Source organism: Vidua chalybeata, chromosome 9, assembly GCF_026979565.1.
Source record: "Vidua chalybeata isolate OUT-0048 chromosome 9, bVidCha1 merged haplotype, whole genome shotgun sequence".
Taxonomy (NCBI): Eukaryota; Metazoa; Chordata; class Aves; order Passeriformes; family Viduidae; genus Vidua; species Vidua chalybeata.
The window spans coordinates 3418515-3439279 of NC_071538.1; the positions used below are offsets into that span (position 1 = coordinate 3418515).

General features: G+C 53.5%; 1 protein-coding gene across 1 annotated transcript; it reads right to left on the minus strand.

The window, feature by feature from the left end:
• Nucleotides 1-228: 228 nt before the first annotated feature.
• FAM163A (family with sequence similarity 163 member A) lies at nt 229-4963 on the minus strand. Its single transcript, XM_053950536.1, has 4 exons — nt 4928-4963; nt 4559-4581; nt 3965-4079; nt 229-3136 (listed from the first exon to the last, which is right to left on the minus strand). Exons 3-4 carry the CDS (start codon nt 4055-4057, stop codon nt 2729-2731), a joined length of 501 nt encoding a protein of 166 aa, XP_053806511.1. The 5' UTR covers nt 4058-4079; nt 4559-4581; nt 4928-4963; the 3' UTR covers nt 229-2728.
• Nucleotides 4964-20765: the final 15802 nt, after the last annotated feature.

The window sequence follows — 20765 nt, forward strand, 5'->3', positions numbered from 1 at the left end:
GAGATAAACTATGAAACTGTGGATTTGGGATGCATGTGCCTAGGCCAGAGCCAAGGGAGGAGCAGGGGACACAAGAGGAGCAAAAGCAGGAGCAGGAAGGGTGGGGAGGAAAAATCCTTGCACCAGTAGAGCTTCCAGGCAGCACTGGATAAAGCCCTTCTGGTGCTGCCTGCCAAAAGAACAGAAACCACTCCTGGTTTGTATTTCAAAGTCCTCATTTATTTCTGACATTGAATTTGGACCCATAGCTGAGCAACAAAGACAGGGAATAGTAACAGGAGGAATCTGAAGTGGAAAAAAACCTGGGATCCCTGCCCCTACCCCATCCTGTTCTTCCACCAGCTCCCAAACGCTCTAATTATCAGCTGCATCCCCCGTGTTTTCAGCCCTTCCAGACTCACCCATTTCCCTGTAGCTGTGCCAGACCCAGGGTGTGTGTTGTCTGCAAAGCCAACCCTCATCTTGGCCATCTGGCTGCTCTGGAACTGCCTCCCCAGCCTTGGTGCCTCGTTAGCCCACTACAGGTCACACTTCATTTGCTTGTGATGAAGATGACAATGGAGCAGCCTGCCTTCAACCACAAGAGTGACCCACAGAAGTGTGTTACTCCCACCCTCTGGAGGTCGTGGCGCTGCCGTGGCGGTGGAAAGCCTTTTTGTGTGCCAAGAGGTAGAGTTGGATGCCAGGAGCTGCTGTGTCTGTGTGCTGGCTCTGCGCCCGCCAAGGGGACGGCATCACAGGGCCGTCTGGCAGAGACCACGCTGGGACACATTAACTTCTCCTGGCTCCCAGCACGATGAGACCTAGCTGAGAGATGCTCTAGTGGGAAGGAATGAGATTTATCAAGTAAGCCAAGATTTTCTTCCAGTTACAGATCATGTTTTCAGGGAGGAGCACTGGCTAGATGGGAGGCAGTAGGAGCCACAGACCAGAGGGATCCAGAGAGCTTTGCTGCTGGTAACTTTCATCTTCCCTCCTGCCTGCCGTTAAAGTGAGAGGACATTAAAATCTGCTATCGCTATTTGGAGAATGGAAAGAGACTCTAAAAGCGATGCAGCCAGACCGAGTCTCCAGATAATGGAAATGCAATGTCTTTTTGGGCTGGAGGTGGGGGAGATGGTACATAACATTTGCTCAGAAGTGTGTGTAAAACGCAGGCTGGGGCAAGGTGTTTGGTTACAAGGACCATCACCATGTTTTGTGATGTTTTGGCTCCTTTCCTCAGATCAGAAGTGCCAAGGCATGGGCAGGTCCAAGTGTACATCAGCTTTTTGCCAGGTAACGTGTCTCTGTGCTGAGACCTACTTTTTCTGTGTGTGAATGGGGAGGTCAAATCCAAAGCCTTCTGAGCAGTGGGATGGTTTCTAAATTGCAGTGGTGAAAATAAAATCCCACTAACTCATGTTTCTGAGCAGTCCTACCCTATATTGCAAAGGCATGGCAAGGGTTTCCTGCCATTGCCTCCAAGAGCATCTGCAGGGATCATTGCTATCCCTGTCCCTCCTCCCTGCCATGAATGGGAAGTGCTCAGCAGAGCAGTCCTGCACTGGTTGCTATGGAAGTACCTGGGAATGATGGAGATGTCCTTTTGAATGCACTAATTTGATTTATGGAGGAAGAAGAAACTTTCCCACATTGATTTTTGCAGAAAGGCAGAGTCACTGGCTGTCATTGCCGGCTGCAGTGTCTGTGAATCCACGTTCACAACATGTTCAAGACACATTTGGGTCTTGCACCCTCTTCTTCCAGAAGCAAAAGCAGGGGGACCCCAACCACTTGAACATCACTCTCCAGTGGGAGGGCCCTGCAAAGGAGACATGAGCCACTGGGCTCTGCTGCTGCTGTCAAAAGCGAAATCCATCCTAAAGCCAACCTTCCTCTGGCTGTCGGAGCTGTCGGGGTGGGGCTTTGAAAGCTGAAGGTGACCAAAACTGGTTATTTAGGAATTCAATTCTTCCCAAAAGTAAAATCTTGCCATATTAATGGGTCCAAGTTAAAACTGTTCCTAAGAAAGCTTGTGAAGAGTAGAAGAGGTGGGGGCTTTGGCCGCAGAAGAACTGGCCTGTGCCTGTTGGCATGGGTGAGCATTTTTGCAAGGAACTTTGCCTCCCCCGGCAGTGACCTAAATTCATGTCCTGAACTTCTTCAGCACGTGCAAAGACCGAAGCAGGTGGGAGACGGTGCCCTATCTTACACTTGAACACAAAAGCTAACTGCGAGCGGCAACTGATGCAGTACGAGGGGAGCAGGATGACCTGGATCTTCCCTTCTTCACATCCCCATGGCTGAGGAGCGCCGCCATGCCCTGCTGGGCACTGGGATTCACCAGGATGGCAGCTGGCCCTGGATGATTATCCCATTGCTCCATGCGCCAGAGGCAGTGGGCATCACCTCGGCTGGCTGTGTGGGGACACCGAAGGCCTCACTGGGCTCAGGGAGCCGGGGGTAATTAAATTAGGTTGTACTGTACATAGCCCTCGTTAGACAAGTCCCTTTGGGAGAGAGAGTAGATAATAACGACACTTATGATGAGTTCGGAGGTGGCTGGTTCAACGTTGCCCTTTGAGGTCTCACTCACCTTCTGGACTGCGAGGCTTGGCTGGGCGCCTCAGCAGGACCGCGCTGGCCTCAGGCCGGGCTACGGGCTCCTCTCCTCAAAGACAAGTGAAAAGCCCCTTCCCTGGAGCAGGCGCCAGCTGGGGATACCCTGTGCTAGTGGCAATGGTGGCTACACCTCCGTGCTGATGGCCCGCGGGTTCGGGAAGCTGTCGCGGAGGAGGCCGTGACGGCTCACCGTGTAGCTTTGCAGGGAGGCCATGTTGAGGGGCGGCCCCATCTCCTTGTAGCACGCGGGGGTGTAGGTGACCCTCTCACCCCCGTTGCGCACCATGTCGGCAGTCCGGATGTAAAAGGGGGAGCTGTAGGGGGAGCAGGTCGGGCAGAAGGTGTGAGCCCCGTGCTGGTTGAGCTCGCTGGGTGGCGGCACGGGGCTGCCCTGCCCGTCCACCATGCGGGAGCTGCAGGCGTTGCACATGACAAGGTGCGAGTGCGTGGGCATGTCGGGCTCTTCCTCCTCCTCCTCCTCCTCCTCCTCCTCCTCTTCCTCATCACAGTCATTTTTCTTGCAGCAGTAGTACTGCGGGAAAGGGAAGGGGTTGTGTGAGGGGAAGCGGAGCAGCTGGTGGGGCAGCCCTGCCACATCCCCACTCCCCTCATCCCCCTGCCAGAGAAACCCTCCGGGGCCACTCACTGATCTGCTCCATCATTCTTCCTGCATCCTGGGAAGCAGCAGAAGCCAGACAAGACCCGGACCTGAGCGTGCTGCAGGAGGCACCTGCCGGGGAAATCACCCTCATCCCCCTGTGAGGTTTGCAAGGGGAAGCTATTTCATCCTGCCAGCTGAAAACTGCTCCAAGTAAGCGCTGTGCTTTTCATCACACATGCATTGCTGCATGGTACAGACTTCACATTAAGTTTTAAAGAGCAGGAGGTTGTAGCTAGCCGTTGTTGAAAGCCTCCTCGGTTAATTTACAAGGGGAAAAAAAATAATATAAAAATCTCCATCTGGTATTGCAAACCCAGCCAAGCCTGCACCTCAATTAGCAAGTGCTGTAGAGCCTCAAAAGCCTCAGGGCAGTACCCCCCACACCTAGGGGAGGGAAGGACATAACTGCAGCACCTGGGGGGATAGGAGTTTTTTTTGCCATCACAGGCCAAAAAAAGCGATCCAGACCCTTTCTGCAGCAGCACCCTGGCCTAGGGAGCACAGAATCCTAAAATATCCCAAGCTGGAAGGATAGAGTCCCAACTCCTGGCCCTGCACGGGACAGCCCAAAAATCACACCATGTGCCTCAGCGCATTGTCCAAGCACTTTTTAAGCTCTGGGGGGCTTGGGGCTGTGACCACTGCCTTGGGGAGACCGTTCCAGTGCAAGGTGGGGGTGGCAAGGCAGAGGACACTCACCTGTAGCCTACAGTAGCAGAGCACAGCAATGATGCACAGTAGGATCACTGTCGCTAGGATTCCCCCGGTGATAACAACAGTTCCCGCTGTCATCCGACCGATTCTCCATCAAACTCTGGAAGTCAGGGACACAAAACTCACCTTCCCTGGTTTTGTCATCACATCATGGATGTGACCCCCACAAACCATCCCAAAATATTGCATCCTCATTCCCCTCTCCCCAGCTGGAAAAGTATCATCCAATATTATCCTCCTCCTCTTAGTGAGAGGACATCTGAGATGCAGCATCACATCCCTTCACTGTTACTTTTGCTCCAGCTTGGGGTCTTTGTCAAACACCCCACAGCCCACTGGCAAAACCTTACCCTTACTGAGCCAAAAGGGATGATTTCCACCCTCCTGGCAGAAAATCCAATTTCGGTTTCAAAATGCAGGAACAAACCTGGACTTTTCACCAGGCAAAGACAAAGGGGAGCCTCTAAACTCCACAACAGCCTGAGCCCAAAAATTGTACCCCAGCTGCCTGTCAGGCACTAAAAAGGCTAAGCAGCCCCCAGCCCCATCCCCATGCCACGGCACGCAGGGGATACTCACGTTCAGTGACAGAGGCGTTGGACCTAGAAGAAGTGGAGGGAGAGATTAGACATGGCCTAACAGCACTCCTTGCACCTGCCTGCCTTTCCCCATTTCCCAAGAATTTGCCTTGATTTGGGACCTGCTTCATCCCCATGTCATTTTCTTTAATTTGAAGCAGGGAAAAGAGGCATTTCCCAAGCTCTACAGGAACAGGGCACAGGCCTGGCTTAGTCAGCACTTGGCCTTTTCCACTTAGAAATTTATTACAAGGAAGGCGGATGCATCATCGTGCTGATGTTTTAGGTGCCGCTGGGAGAGGAAATCTCTCCTCCATCCTCTCCAGGACAGGCAAGCCCCAGCATCCTCCCCCACCCCATGGACACTTACCCAGAAAAGGACAGGCACGATGTTGCAGTCACGCTGGCCCAGGGCTGGACGGTGGGGTCAGGCAGCACCGCATGGCCACGGGGGGACTCGGCGGCCCTGGGAGGGAGAACAAGGAGAAAAACTCCACTGTCATCTCATCCCCCTTCCCAAAGGGGCTGCCCAGTGTCCCTATCCCCACCAATGCCACCTCTGTCACCACAGTGGGGCTAAATAAATTGGGTTTTTTTTTAGGGAGACTGTCTGGAAAAGTGGGTGCTGCAAAGGTGGGTAAAGCAAACTGCCAGGAAAGGATGATGCCATGCCCCAAATCTGCCATTTCACCAAAACTGAGGACTTGTAGCAAGAGATAGGTGCAGCCATGGCCCCATCACCCCCTGCCCCCCTGGTGATAGCAGCACAGCCGCATTTCATTTCTGGCCCCCACGTCCCTCTGTGCCTCATCCAGAGCAGGGATAATTGATAGGGCCCAAGTGCCAGGCTGTTGCAGCTGAGGAGATCTAATTACCCGCTCACCACACGGCCCTAATTGACGGAGAGAGGTGGCAGCTTCCAGGCGAGACCTTCCCAACTCTGCCCTCGCCCCTGCATGTCCCAGCAGGCACAGTGTGGAACCTTCCTCCCCAAAAATCACCCACCCTCCTCACTCTGCTGTGGCAGTTTGCACATCCTGCCTGACATAAACTGATTTTCAGCTCAATGGGAAGTTCCTGTAGGAAGCCAAAAGGCGAGCACGCACTGGATTTCCTCCTTAAGCCACTCTTACACACAAAACAAAGGAAAAAAAGACCCAAAGAAATCAATATGTCCATAACCCAGCTAATATCGCCATCCATCAGGAGACCCAACACAGAGCTAATAATAGAGATCAACACACTCAGCTCCAGCTCCCTGTTACCAAACTGTACCCTGAACCACTGCCAGGAGTGTGAGGGGACACACAGGGAGCCTTTGGTGCAGTTGTCACCTCCCCAGGTGCCTTCCTTAACAGGGAAAAGGTGACAGTGGGTGGCTGAAAATGGCAAAAGACGGACACGCTGCAAGTTGGGCGGTGATGGATGATGCAGGCAGCTGTTCACATCCAGAAAACTTCATTTCATGGGAGCTGTGATTTGATTTAGAGCTCAGAGAGTAGCATCCAATTAGCCTGAGGATTGGAGTGAGCAGGCAGCCCTGGAGAATGACCCTGGGCAAGGAGGGACTAGCCTTGGGGATCCTTTGGTCACCTCTGAGACCAAAGTGTCTCAGAGGATGGCTGAGCTTCCACATGCTACATCTCTGGTGTTCCCATTTCTGGGAATGCTGGGGTCAGCATTTCACTAGGCCCGCTAAGGAACTGAGCTCTTCCTTATTAAAATAGTGAATGTTAAACAAAGGCAAAAATGAAAATGAAGCACAAGAGAAGTGCTGCCTTTCCTCTTCTCTTTGGAGGAGGTGTTTTTCAAGAGGAGGAAGTTCCTGCCCTTCTTCCCTTCCCCAAACCCAGCCCACCAGCAGCCCAGAAATTCATTTCCTACCACATTTGTGACTATAAAATAGCTTTCTCTAGCCCACAGCTTTCTTCTGCATGGATGAAGAAGGGAATCTAAGGGAATGTAACACCTCCCAGGGAAGGAGAAAGAGCCACAGTCTCAGCAGTAACTGGGGTTTTGGGAATTACAAATTAAGTATGTCCAGAAAGGGGCAGGACAGCTACAGCAGCCTTTTCACATCTCTGCCACCAGGTACCAGCCCATACCCCTTTTCCATCCACCCTTCCCAAACACATTCCCACCTGCTGGGAAAGGAGCATTTTGGGTTCCACTGGCTCAGCTCCACACAGCCCCACCACTCCATCCCAACAAAAGGCCATACATTTTTATGGATCCTGTAAAAGCCTAGGCTGCACTGTGAGCTGAGCAGGATAAGACACAGAGGAGCAGGATAGGACACAGAGGGGGATGCACAAATTCAATTCCCCGAGGCATAGTCCCATTTCTCCTTCTGGCTTAAAAAGGGAGTCGAGAGTTGTTTAAATATTTAAATATCCCAGGTCGAGCAGATGCCTTGGCACTCGCTGCTCACCCGCTCCCGGGCGCCTCGGGAGAGGCAACAACCCATGGGTGGCCGCGGGCACCCTGTGGCACACAAATAATCTGAATAAAACCAGGATTTCTATGAGCAGGGCTGCGTTACCGTACTCCCTGCCTTTCGGGGAATGATCAGAGCGGTGTCACTCTGTCCCCGGCGGGTCGGGGGCGGGCGGAGGGCGGGTCCGTGGCTTTATCGAACTCCTCCGGGCAGGCGGGCAGAGCCGCTTGCTGCAGAGATACATTTTCTTTAATTGATGTTGCCTCACGGCTCAAAGTTAGGGCCTGAAAAATGACTCTGTGAACGAGTGGCATCTCAGGCTTCTATATTTATTCTCCTTCAATGACGTCCATAGCAGATTTGCACGGTTTGCAAGTCGATGGCGAGGTTTTGCCAGCCACCAGCACTCCCAGCCCAGCTGAGATGCTGCCATTGTTTCTCACCCTGGGTGTCCCCGCTGCCTCGAGCTCATCCCTGCCACCCGACAGGGGTCAAGCACTCCCACCAGAGCTCGGGGGCGGGTTTAGGCTGGGGCAGGGCACGGTTATACACCAAAAGCATCATGCCAAACCTTGCCACAAGTCCTGCCCCAGCCCAAGCTCTGCTCTCCTGGTTTTGCTCTGCAGCTCATGGGATAATTCAATGAAATGTCTGCCTGGTAAATTAGACCAGACACTGTCTCACCAGAGTCATCTCCCAGGGCCTAATTGGAAAAAAACAGCATCAGGGGCTGCCTTTTCAAAACAGATTATGGCAGCAGGCAACAGGGCAGCACCCAGGCAGCTGCAACCACATGGACTCAGCCCAGTGAGATTCAGGGGGATCAACCCTCTGCTGCACACCCCCAGCCGTGGGGCAAGATGGGTGCTCAGGCAAGGCTGGGGTCCCCCAAACTCCCTGTGTGTCAGGTGCTCTGTACTGCAAAGCATGAGGGGACAAACCAAGCCACGGGGGAGAGGGGGGCAGAGCCAAGGAGACCCCACCACACAAGCGAGCTGAGCCAAGTGAAATTTTACCCAGAGCAATGGCAATATGGTGGGATACAGCTGGCAGCCCCCAGGAACCTCCCTGTGGTCCCAGAGCTTGCTCCCAGGCTTCCTGTCCAGGTGGCAAACCCCTGGGTCACTGTGAAACCAAATCAGCTGAACCTGCTGCTGGTTCTGCTGGAGTTATACTGGAGTCTGGACCAGTCTGCAGACAGAAATCACAGCAGCAGTTGGGAAAACTTTTATTTCTGCCTGCTGCAGAGAACCCCAAATAAGGTTTTTCCCAGCAGAAAGGGTGTTTCGTTGGACCCATTTTCTTCCCAAGGCTTTTTCCTGCTGTGATGCTTTTGGTGCCTTGAGCCACGTGGGTTTTTTTCCAGCAGTTTTGCTGCAGCCAACACCCTGCTCCCGGCTACCACGAGGGCAGCCAGGTGGCAGAGGTGACACTGTCCCCCAGCTGAGGCTCCAGTGAGTCACAGGCAGTCATCAAAACCAAAACTTGCCCTGCTGCAAGTCTGGCCTTGCTTTCCCTCCACCACTTGGACCAGCTCCTCAAGGCTCCCCACTGTCTCTTCCCAGGCCAGGGATGAGAAAGACAAAATGCCAACAAGGATGTGAAATCAGCTCTTTTCTTGCAAAAGCTTTGTGGAAAAGGTAAGATATTAATCTAAATTTAAAAGAAAATTAAGCACCCTTAATGGTGGAAGGTGCCAGGCAGACCCCAGCTCCCAGGTGGGCAGAAGGGCTGCGCTCCTGCCTTAACACTGTGCTCCTGACCCACTGAGCCCAGGAGATCCCTTCTCCTGGCCATCAAACTCCACCAAAAACCACCTTCTTGCCCACCCAGGTTCACTGCCTCCCACACCACGCCTCATCCTGTCCTGTGGGAGCCCAGGAGAACTTCCCTGCCAAGAGCAATTTGTCTTTACAGCCACAAAGGACCAAGCATCCCCCTCCGATCTCTGTCCAGGTGTGTGAAGCCCTGGCACATCCTGGGACCAGCTGGCACATCTGCATTCCTCTCCCTGGGACACCTCCCAGCACTTCTCAGTGGCAGGTCTTCTTATTCTTCTTCCTTCTACAGGAAAGGCAGCTTTGCAGGCTGGGACGTCTCAGGCATGGATTATCCTGGTATATCGTTACTTGAGCATCTCATCTGCCCTTTATCTCCTTAAGCGACTATTCAAATCCTGTCTTGCCTGCCTGCGTGCATTAACTGCAGCCGTGGATAAGATGGAGGGACACAGAAAGGACTGTCACCCCACCCTGTCCCCAAAAACACACACAGACATCAACCCCGTGGGCTCAGCCAGGGCTACACCTGGATCAAGGCAAGTATCTATATAATTACCACCCCATTTGCAGCTCCTCCTCATTGCAGGGCGGTTTAAAACCCAGGGCAGGAGAACGACAGCTCCCTCCTCATCCCCCCACGCGTCTCCTGCCCGCTGTGTTTGCCCAGCCGGCTCCCAGTCAGCCCAGCTCGGGAGCCAGGGCGGGTGGATGCAGTCCCAGAAAGGGTGGTGAGCAGCCCCGGACACAGGGAAGGCGTCAGACGTGGGCAGCCCACAGCGGGATGCAGGATGGGAATATCCAAACGGCTCATCTCCCGCTGCTGTGCCCAGGGCTCCTCCTGGGCCGGGTCCTGGCAAAAGCCCCGTGTGGCCAAGGCCAGGAGTGTGTGCTGGGGAGCCGCTCCGCCGTGCTCCCAAAATAACCAGGGACAAAACAGGTGGCATGAAGCCAAGCTGCACAGAGAAAGGCTTTTGAGATTATCCTGCGTGTCAGATCCCCACAGGCGCTCTGGAGCCGGCCAGCACCTGGCCAGCATCCCTGCTGTAGGCACCGTCCCTCCCAGCACCCACACACCCCCGTGAGGAGCAGCTGCAGCAGCCGGGAGTGCAGCGAGCCAGGATGCTGGGTGTGTCCCAGGTGAGACTGACCCTTGCCATAAAACTGGAGAATTTCCCCACACACGTGTGCTAAAGGCATGGGACCTTGCCTATGGCCACAGCCTGAGGAGAGCCAGAGCCCAGGCTGGATTCTGCTGTACTGTGGATCCCTGGAGGACACAGACCTGGAGAGCAAGGACTTGGATCCTACTTGCACCCCATGTTGCCCCTGTCACAATGGGTGCTTACAACATCCAGCAAAAGATGTGGATCCTTGTGAGACTGGAAAGGAGCAGGAAAGGTTATTTGCTTCCACCCTGATTCCACCCTTGGTGTTTGCACCTTGCAGTGCTGTGGGTATCCCATGACTGATTTAACCCTGTGGCAAGGCACCAACACAGCACAGGTATTCCCAGCATCAGCCAGCAGTTCCAGCACTCTCCCCAGCAGTGTGATCAGCCAGCCTCCTGCCAAGGATGCGCCACCGTTCATTCCCAGCCCTGGGCAGGTCTCTCCAGCACTCTCATTGCTTCAAGATGAAACCTTTAACTTCTCACACCAGTGGGCTCTTCACATCAGGGCAAAGACATGAAGACCTCAGCCAAATCTCTCCATTCCCTGGGGCTGCAAACACACTCTGTGGATATATGATCTTCTCCCCTTTTGATTGTCTTGCTCCTCCCCCACAGGAAAGTGCATGCTCTGCTCTCCAGTGGGGCTAATTCCACCAGGACTCAGGACACCAAACGCATCTTCATCCCAGGCACAGAGTGGAAGAAGAGGATCAATCCCAGAAGCATTGTTCAGAGAAACCCCACAGAACATCCCCAACAAGATCCAGCCAAGCAGAGCAGTGAGTTTCCCTCCAAAGATTTTTTTCATTAAGCCACTTTCTCAGCAGCTTTCTGTGAAACAACCCCTAGGACAACTTCTCCTCCAAGGCACCACTTCATTGTCACCTTTCTTGCCCTGGACATCGATTCCATCTCACCCTTCCCACCTCATTTCCACCATTCCCATGAAAACTCTTTCCCCAGTTTCCCAGTTCCCACATGGATCTGTCCTTGCTGCCCTATTCCAGTTCCTCCCAGCCTGACACATGAAACACAACTTGTGCAAAACCTTCCCATGTAGCAGCAAGCTCTGCTCCCGAAAGCAAAGCCCAGGGGAAAAGCTCTGGATGAGGCTGGAGCCTCTGTAATCCCATCAGCTGCAGTCCCCCGGCACAGCACACCAGGGCGGATCCATTGTGCCGCGGCGTCACCCAATTTACGTGTTTTGCTAAAATAAAACACAACACAAATTCTCTGTCTCACCCCCTGGGTTTAACCCCTGCCCTCCCGCAACCTGGGGACTGGTGGCTGAAGGAGTGACGGGTGTTTGAAGGGTGCTGCTCCTCAGAGACACGCAGGGGATGTCCCTCTGTGTCCTGCCAGCATCTGCCCTCCTGCCTGCAAGTGTGCCAGCTAGACTGCCACTGTGGAGGGATTCAATTAGCATAGACATCATCAGGGGCAATTACACTGTTTACCAGTTAAGAGAAATTACAGGAGATGAGCCACCACCACCCCTCTTGGCTCAGGAGGTCTTTAAATCCCATTTACATTACAGTTAGGAAAACTATATGGATGCCTATCGGTGAATCACTGCACTTTCCATTTCACATGTTGCTGCTTGCCTCACAATCATCTCCATCCAGCCATGGGGCCAACTAAGATCTCTCCCAGCTGCCTACCAGATCCAGGTAAGGGTTAAACAGGACATGGCCATCAGCATCTCTAACAAACCAAGTACATCTCTGCCCACTTCCAGCTGACCAGATGCCCTTTGGCACCAGGGAACAGGTAGCTCCTCCCAGATTACAGCTCCACCAACAAAAAACCCAACCCTAGGGCTGGTTATAGTTTAATCCCACTCTCACAGTAGCTGCTAATCTGCATGGTGCTTGGGAAATGTCTTTTTTCCAAGGGAAAGGGAGATGGAAGGTGCCAGCCCTGGGAAGGAGGGCACAGGGAAAGGCAGCCTCATCCTCAGCATGATGCAAGACCTGCTGCTCCGACTGTCAGCATCCCCCCTGGCATGTTCACTTGGAGTAGAAACAGAGATTTATTTTAATGACTCATTAAAGCCTAATTGCATTCAGGCAGCAATACAGAGAGAGGAGCCTCCCACGTGCACCAGTACTACAGTCGGGAGGGCTCTCGGAGCATCCCCGAAAGTGCAAGGCAGACAGACTGTCTCTTTTTGGGGCCAGACATCAGGGCCAGCTGCTGGCTCTGGAAGTGTGGCTTTGTGATCGGGATCCAAAAAATAACCCAGAAAACTCTCTGACCTTCTCTTCATTTGCCTCTGTCTGCCCAGTGTGGCAGCTGCCACCAGCTGCTCATCCCTGAACTCCAAGGAGGAGACGTGACTTGCCCAGAGATTGGATGCCCACCTCCGGGGCCTCTAGGTGACCGTTTTCTAGCCTTGGGAATGCAAATGTTTGTAACTTCCCCGTGGGCTTCAAGGACCCCATAGCAGGAGCAGGGTGGGATTTGCACAGGAGCCACTGCACGTCACCATGGCAGAGAGCTGGACATGACACAGGGATGAGCTGCTCCTCCCATCCGGAGGGCACCACAAAGTGGCCATGCTAAAAACCAGCCAGCCTGGAGGGGAGCTAGCCCAAACCCCACCACTGTCAATCCAGGGAATCTGACACCAGCCACGAGGAGCCCACGTACCTCATCCTTCCCAATGGGATGCAGACCCAGTGACAGCCATGCCACCCATGGGAACAGGAGCTTACAGCCACTCTGACCTCCAGAGATTCCCATCCTCAGGACACGTACTGGGAAGCCCCTCCTGCCCTTCTCACCAGAGTGAGTCCACTGACATGGACCTGAGGTTCTCTCCTCCTGGAAAGTTGCCCCATGCAGGGATGGGAAAGCCCTTTCCTGCTCTGCAATTCAGACACCACAGTACCAACAATGATGCTGATGGTGTGCTGTGGGAGGACAGCCCATCTGGAAACAGACACCCCGTGGGATGGGCAGGGTCACCCAGCCACAGCTCTGCTTTCCAAGCCACCAGGAATCCATCTCTCAGAGACTGCCCACCCATGGGGATCCTGGACCACAGTCCCATGGCTGCACACACCAGGGAAAGCTGGGGCCACACATGGCTCTGGGGTCAAACACAGGGCACAGCACCTGACCCAAACCCCACTGTTTGTGGTAAATTCAAGTGGAGTCATTCCAGGATCAGGTCCAGGACTGACTTTTCCATAAAGCTACAGGAAAAGCTCATTTGCTGTTGCTACTCACACTCCTTTCACCCACTGCATCCCAGGCAGAGCAAGGAGGCACAATGCAACTGGGCACAGGCAGGCTGGCCCTGCAGAGCTAAACTCTTTGGTGGATTTCAGACCTTTTTTTTTCTTGTTGATTTATCACACAGCAGGGCTACAGACTCATCCATCACTCAGGATGCTCCACCTCAGCAGCCCCATCAGGCAGGAGCAGGGCCTGCCAGAGTGGTCACGCACGCACTGCCACACTCAACCAGTGAGGAGGAAAACCAAACATGAAGTCTCTAAATGTCTCCTGCAAATGAAGTGTGAAACTCGTTTTCAAGAAAACAAGGGCAACAGAGCCACGATAAATATTTCATCTTGGTGGGAAAGCAGCAATAGGGAAGGTTAGGAGGGCAGAGATGCCAGGAGGGATAGGGGGCAGCAGGGATGGAGGGGGAGAAGTTGGAGGCAAAGTTCCCTTTGTTCCCTGCCCACAGCCTGACCTTATTTCTGTTCGCCACTTGCCCTGGGGGCTATTGGATTTGAGGCATGACCACAAAGCAGCTCCCAGAAAAATAGGAGCATATCTTATGTTCCTGTTTGTGCCCATGGCTAAGTTGGGTGATCCTGCACCAGCTGGGAGCAGCTCAACATTCCACCCTGACTCTTCCCAGCAGACACACACAGCTGCCCAGCTCTCCTGTCTGTCCATGCACCCAAAATGCCCCATGAAAAATGGCTGGAGGATGCTCTGCATTTCTCCACAGAGGAGGGTTTGCCAAGTGGAAAATCCTTCACACCTGATTTGCACCCTGCAAAGGGTGTTTTGGGCTGGAATAGTGCAGGGCTGGGCTGTGTCTCCTAAGCAGGTCTCTGGAGCTGGCTGCCCTCAGGCCTGTGGCCAGGCTGAAATCCAGCAATTTGGAAAGAGATGGACCAGGATTTCACATCCCAGCAGAGATGGTGCTGGAATAGGATCGGACTCACTGATCTGATGTTCAACCTACTGATGCTCTCCCTTCTTGGATTGTCAACAGGTGAAAAAGTCCTTCCCAGGAAAAGCCTTTTCTCCCAGTCCCTGGCAAAGCCCAGGTTAGAGCCCTTTGGATCCTGCAGGAACAAAGCTGAATGCCAACCAGCAGCCCCAGTACACACAGTATCCCTCAAACAGCATCACAGAGAATTCTGAGGCTTAGGGAAGCAAGGGGCAAAGCTGGAGAAGGGGAAAAAAAACAGCTCCAGAAACACAAGCCTCCGTCGGGGTGGAATATTCCACCGCCCCTTAGAAAATCTCTCTGCTGGAGAGACAATCAATAGTACACAAATTAAATACAGCTGAAAAGACTAAATGTTTCCACATGCCCTTTTGGAGGGAATAAAATCCTCCAGGATAACCTTAAGAGAAAACAAAAGCCAGGCAAATAGCTCAAGCACAGGTCTCCTTTAATTACTGCAGCCCAATGAGAGATAAAACAGAGATCCTTCAGATTAAACAAAAGGATTTGATTTCCTCCACTTCAGCAAAGGCAGCCACCATTTCTCGGGGGAGGTTTGGTGGTGAGCTTGGGGATTTGATGGGCTGATGTCCTTGATGAATGGCAAAGTTTTGGGCCCCAGAAGAGGGAGCAGGAGGCTAAGCCCCGGGCTTGGGACTTCCAAAACTTCAAGTGGCTGCAAAGAAGTAGATTTAGAGACAGGAAAACTCTGTCCTACGCGCCCGAGCTGCCATCAGAGTTCACGGGGACTGAACAAACCCAGCACAGCGCTAAGTTGGACCACATAACCCTGAGAAAACGAGTCAGGATCTTGTAAGGCACCACAACCCCGGAGCTTTGCCCAGACGAAGCTGTGGCGCGGGGACTCGGAGCAGCCCCGGGATGCAGGGAGCAGGATGATGCTGGGAGCATCCCACCCGAGCATCCCAGCCCGTTGTGCTCGGCGCCCCCCACCACTCGGGCTTCCCCCTTCCCACCGCAGCCCCAATCCCTGGCAGAGCCTTTCCCTGGCCCCGACGCCCCTGGAGAGCCGCGGAGCGGGGGAGGCGGGCGGCGGGGTGCCCGAGCCCTACCTGTGCGCCCGGGCCGGGCAGGAGCGGGCGGCGGCGGGTCCGTAGCGCGGCGGCGGCGGCTGGGGCGGGGACGGGCCGGGACGGCGGGGGAGGGCCGGAGGAAGAGGAGGAGGGCAAGAGCAATAACAGCGGGAATAATAAATAATAGGAAGAATAATCACCGGAGCGGTGGAGCGGGAGCGCCCAGACGGGTCCGGCCGCGGGGGAGGAGTTTGTCGGGGCCGGAGCTGCCGCCCCCAGCACCGCCCCCAGCCCCACGGTAGGGGAAAGAGGGGGGACACCCACTCAACACACACAAAGCCTAATCCTCTCCCGGGGGAGCACACACTGACAGCACCCTCGAACTCTTGGGTACCTACCCCCGAAGCCAAGCCCTGCAGCAGCCCAGTCACTGTCAAACCTGCAATATCCCCATGCCCAGGTCCTGCAGCACCCCAAAGCCACTCTTGCAGTCCCCTGAGCACCCCCATCCCTAACAGTGTCTCCTGATGTCACCACTGCCTTGGCCCCAGGCTGGGTGTCCAGAGGATCTGGCTTGATCCAGTCACCATGTCCTAGCTACTTGTACTCTGCCTCTGCAAACAGTCAGGAGAAAAACCCATCACACACCACAGGGATGAGCCAGGCCCAGAGGTGGGGATGCCAAGCCTGTCCACCATTTTTCAGACAGAACGACCTCCCCTCCCCACGACTCCCTGTAAAACACATCTCTCTTAGCAGACACTGGCTCCCCAGTGTGAGGCCAGAGGCACTGCTGGCTTTGCTGCAAGCTTGGCCCATTGCTGTGTGCCCCAAGCCCAAGCTGACACTGGAAAGCCACACACACATAAACGTTATTGTCCCCAGTAAGAGTTTCCAGCTGCTGGGAAGCTTTGAAGCTTCAAAGCAAGAGTTTAAGCTGGAGAAGGTACAGCTTGCAGTTGGCATTGCCTATGGAAGCAGAGAGTTGCTCACTGCTGCGAGCTACGATAAAGATAATTGAATCTCATGCCTAGCACCACAAGCTGACCACTGCGAGTGTGAGGATTACCATGCCATTTGAACATGTGTTTGTCTGTTTTGCTCTGATTTTGGTCTCAACAGGGCACAAAAGCCATGGCAAGGCAGTGCAGCTTGGTGGGATCAATACAGAACCTCTGCTACAGCAAGGCAGTCAAACTGTCCTGTGCCTCAGTTTCTAAGGACAAGACACCACTGATACTTTTCCTCCCTGCAGAGCAAGCTATAAAGCTGGGCAGAAAACACCACTCACCTTCTCCTGCATCACCTTGCCGTCTGTCAGGGCATCCTGCTGGGCACAGATTGCTCTCCCTGTTCTTCCAGCCCAGCCGTTGCAGCTGCTCGTTGTGGTGCCAGGAGCCCAACCCGCGGATTCCTCCCTGGGATCCAGCAGCAGAGCTGAGCTGGGAGGAAATGAATGCTCGTTTGGATGTGAAGGGCTCTGTGCCTTTAGCAAAAGGGCAGGATGAATTATGAAATGCAAAGGCCAGATAAGTGGATCCTGCCACAGCGCTTACCCTCTGTGCTGCAGGACCCAAGCGCCTGCTGGCTGTGGGATGCAGGGCTGCTTGGCTCACACAAACACCTGCACTCAGCCCGGCTAGGGACAGCCTGCCTGCTCCCCTGCCGATAGAGGAATCCACATCATCCACTCCAGCACATCAGAGGGCTGGCAAATACAGAGGAGCTCTGAGCAAGAAAAGCGAGCACGCTGAGTATTTCTGCACAGGGTAGGAGAGATGCATTTTCCCGTTAGCTGGGCTTCAGAGCGGCTGGAGGGATGGGAATTAGAGACATCCAGGCGAGCATGGAGGAGGAGGAGGCCAGGAAAAGTGACAAAGTCATTTCCTGGGCTGCTCTGGGCAGGATGCAAGGAGGTGATGACAGCCCAGGATGCAGGAGAGAGCCACTTCTCCCCTCAGTAAGTGCTGCCAGGGCCATGGGAGGCATTAATACAGCTAATTCAGGAACTGACATTTTGCCGTTTCCATGGCTGGACATGGAAAAGAGTTTCTTTGGGCTTAAGGAGTCACTTGGTTTACACAGAGCTGAGATTGCCCAGATCCAGATGATGCTCCTCCACCACCCCCGTGGCTCTGGCCCAAAGCAGGCGGGCACTGCAGGAGATCACAACCAAGCCAATGCGAAGCAGCATCGGTCCAGTGAGCAGGTTATCAGCTCGCCTGATTCCTATGCTGGTCTCATTTTTTTCCCCCTCAAGCTGTCTTTCCTATTGTTGTTACATTATTTTTTAAAGCTATGCATGGGTGACCAAACAGAACAGAGAAGGTGGGATTCCCACTTTATGGTGGCTGGGAAAAGCTCAGAAACAGGAGCGCCAGATGCTCTGCAACGGGGAAGAAAATGAAAGCCAAAGTGTTTGTTTTCAGTCAATGTGGTTTTAAATAAAACACATGGTTTGGGAGGCTCAGAGTGTTTGAGGTTAGCACTACTGGCAAATCAAGCAGCAGTTTGCTTCAAAATACTTGTCAAGTTCTTATTTCAGTTTGTTTTGGGGCAAGAGCAACACAAAGCAACTGCAAAGCATCCTGCCTTGTTGGCATTTTGGGATCAGCTCTGCCAGGGCACCACAAACAGCTCAGCATGCCAGGCCCCAGGTACCCTGGCAATAGAGGGATCATGAGCCTGCCAGACTCTCATCCTCTGCTACCCTCAGATGTTGCAGTACCCACACGTACAATTGACTTTAAACCTTGTAAGTATTGCAGCTAATCCTGTATCAGCACAGGAAGTTCTTATGGGTTTTATAAAATTCCATCTTTCCTGTGCTGGAAAGGATTTCACTGACTAGTTTTAAAACAAAACCATAAAATACTTTTGGTTCCTTCTGGGTTTTTCTCTGTTGTAAAAAAAAATCTAATCTGCCAGACTTCTTGTTCCACACCCTTATTCATGAGGATGAACATTCAGGTAAATAACTCAGTGAATCCTTAATTTAGGTGCTTCTTCCACAATATCTACACATGCAAACCCCATGAGATGCCCAGGTGTGTGCACAGAGCCCCAGCCCTGCTGCAGAGCCCTGCTCCTGGGTGCCCTTGCCTTGGTACACCTCACCCCCCTGCACTCCAGCACATCAATCATTTCCTTCCTGTTCAGGCCAGTATTTCCACTGGCCCAAAATGCTGATGCTGAAGGATGCTCAGGAGCTGAACCCGCAGCTGCTGGCAGGAGAATTTATTTCATTCTGTGCTAGATCTTGCTTTTATTTTCATTTTAGCAGAGCCCAAGGCTGCTGTATCAATCAGAAAAAGTCTGACAGTGCCAAATTCTGTCCTCACCTGCATCTAGCCTGCTCCTCACAGGTTTCAAGCTCTCTAGTTGCCTTGTGCACTCAACATTAGGGTTTCTGGGCTGAAAATGGGGGATTAACACATGGAAAGGTCCTCAGGAGTCAGCCAGAGTGTGTTTCTGCATCTCTGGTTGGGGGATGAGTGTATGCAATAGGTTAGTGTCTCAGCACAATCCTGTGATACCCTCACCCCTCACTGGACCTTCATCCCTCTCATCCCCACCCAGGAGCATATGGCCACAGCCTCCCAAGCCTGCCTGCTCACTGGGGACAGCTCAGGAGAGCTAATGCACAGCTTCCCCCTGCACAGTGCATTTTCCATGCCAGATGTGCATTAATTAGCCATTGTACCCCTCGGTGGGCTCGCTTTGGCCTGCACAAACACTGAAAAACGAGCTCAGCCACCCAAGGAACATTCAGCAGGAGCTGCCCAGCAGCCCCAACATCTCCCTTGTCTGAGGGATGTCCCCATGCTGCAACCCAGGGATCACACATAGCCAGGCACCAGTGTCACAGGAAGGTCTCTGTGTGGCTGCACTCCCCCCCCCCCCCCCAAGTCTGATGTGTTTGGGGGACTGCAGAGACCCCCCATGCCAGTGGGTGGGGGAGAGATGTGCCATGGCACCTGCACACCCACTGAATGGGCAGCTGGTTGTTTTCCCCCAGGAGCTGGTGAAGGGAGGGTGCATTGCCCAAAAAAGAATCTTTCTCCATCACTACAGCTATCTAGCAACTCCAGCCCGGGTGTCAAGGACCAGGGCTCTCCACACTGCACAGGGCAGACAGGGCTGCCCATCCATCTGTGCTGGAGGAGAGACAGAATGAGCCTTGGCTAATATCATTAGCCAAGTGTTGTGCTTTCTCCTTCCCAAAGATAAACATCATGAAAGCTCAGGCTTGAGTATTTTACATCCAGAGCTGCAATGATGTTCCCCCGGGGTGGGGGTTTACAGCTTTGGGTTGTGATTAGGCAGCAGGGTAGTATTAACCCCTCGCACTCCCAGAGCATCAGCCTGGGAGCAAGAGGTGCTTGCCTTCTTCAGGTGGCTCAGTCTTCCCCTCCCACGGGTATGGGAAGAAGCTCGAAAGTCCAGGGGGATCAAGGAACAGGATTTAAAGCTGTGGAGGGTAAATGTGGGTAGCCCATGGGGTACTTTACCTGTGTGCTCCTACACCCTGCCAGGGTGCACTTTACCTTACCTTGAGATAGTTCAGATGTGGGGAAAATATCCCATATTACATTTTGGACTGTTCAGTCTGAAACTAGAATGCTTGCCCTGAGCTGAGTAAACACATCCCTCCAGGTTCATCCTCCCCAGGAGACAGAGAGTGAGCCACACAAAGGGAACAGGCTCCCTCACATGGAGTCTGGGCAAGTCTGGGCTGAAAAAGGAGGAAGGGACAGCACCACCAGCTGCATCCACTGGGACAGCTACAAGAATGATGGTGCCCGTAGAAAACTAGGATAAATTAAAAAAACTGTTGATTTTCACCCTCCTTGCCCAGCACATGTGAGGAGGTAGGGTTTTTCCCAGCCAACACAGGGATCCCATGGGGAAAGTGCTGATGCCCTTTCCATCATTAGTGGATACGGCTCTGGTATGAGACACAGCTTTCCTTTTGCCCACCCACAAACATGAAGCCTAAATATTTGATGGATCTGAACCGCTTTTCCTGGCTCCAGGAAGGAAATGCCCCACCTTGTGAGCAACCTAGGGCTCTCCAGGAAAGAGGTTTTACCCTGCTCCAGTGGTCCCCTGGGTAGGGGAGATGGGCTGCAGGGATGTGATACTCTCATGAGAGCCAGGGATTTCCTCGGTGCATCGATTGCTGAAGGGTCTCTGAGCCTGCCAAGCCACAGCCCTGCTTGTCTTGGCAGAGGCCCATCAATCACTGTGGGCACAGCCAGAGCACTGGGTTGGTAGGGAAAACATGCCCAGTGGGATTTGTGGTTCACGTGGCTCCAAGCAGGGCCAGCAGCAGGCACAGGGAAAAGCCCAGCCCAGCCCCAAAGCGGGAGTTTGGGTGATGCTTAGTGGAGTAGGAAGCACAGACAGAGCAAAAAATTAACTCCTTGCAGCCATGTGTGACCTTACCACACATACACCAACCACCCCTCCAGGCTCATGGAAGCACAAGCTCTGTGGTTTGGCTGGAACATCCTCCCAGGGATCACCCACTGGCCATCCATGTGACAGGGCAGCACGGGGCAAAGCCACAGGGAAGAAGTCAGGT

What these genes read in the sequence shown, in the direction of transcription:
- FAM163A (XM_053950536.1), bottom strand. Translation starts at nt 4,057, where the DNA reads ATGACAGCGGGAACTGTTGTTATCACCGGGGGAATCCTAGCGACAGTG. An exon ending in TCTGCTACTGTAGGCTACAG is followed by an intron (nt 3,137 to 3,964) that starts GTGAGTGTCCTC and finishes CCTTTCCCGCAG; the next exon opens with TACTACTGCTGCAAGAAAAA.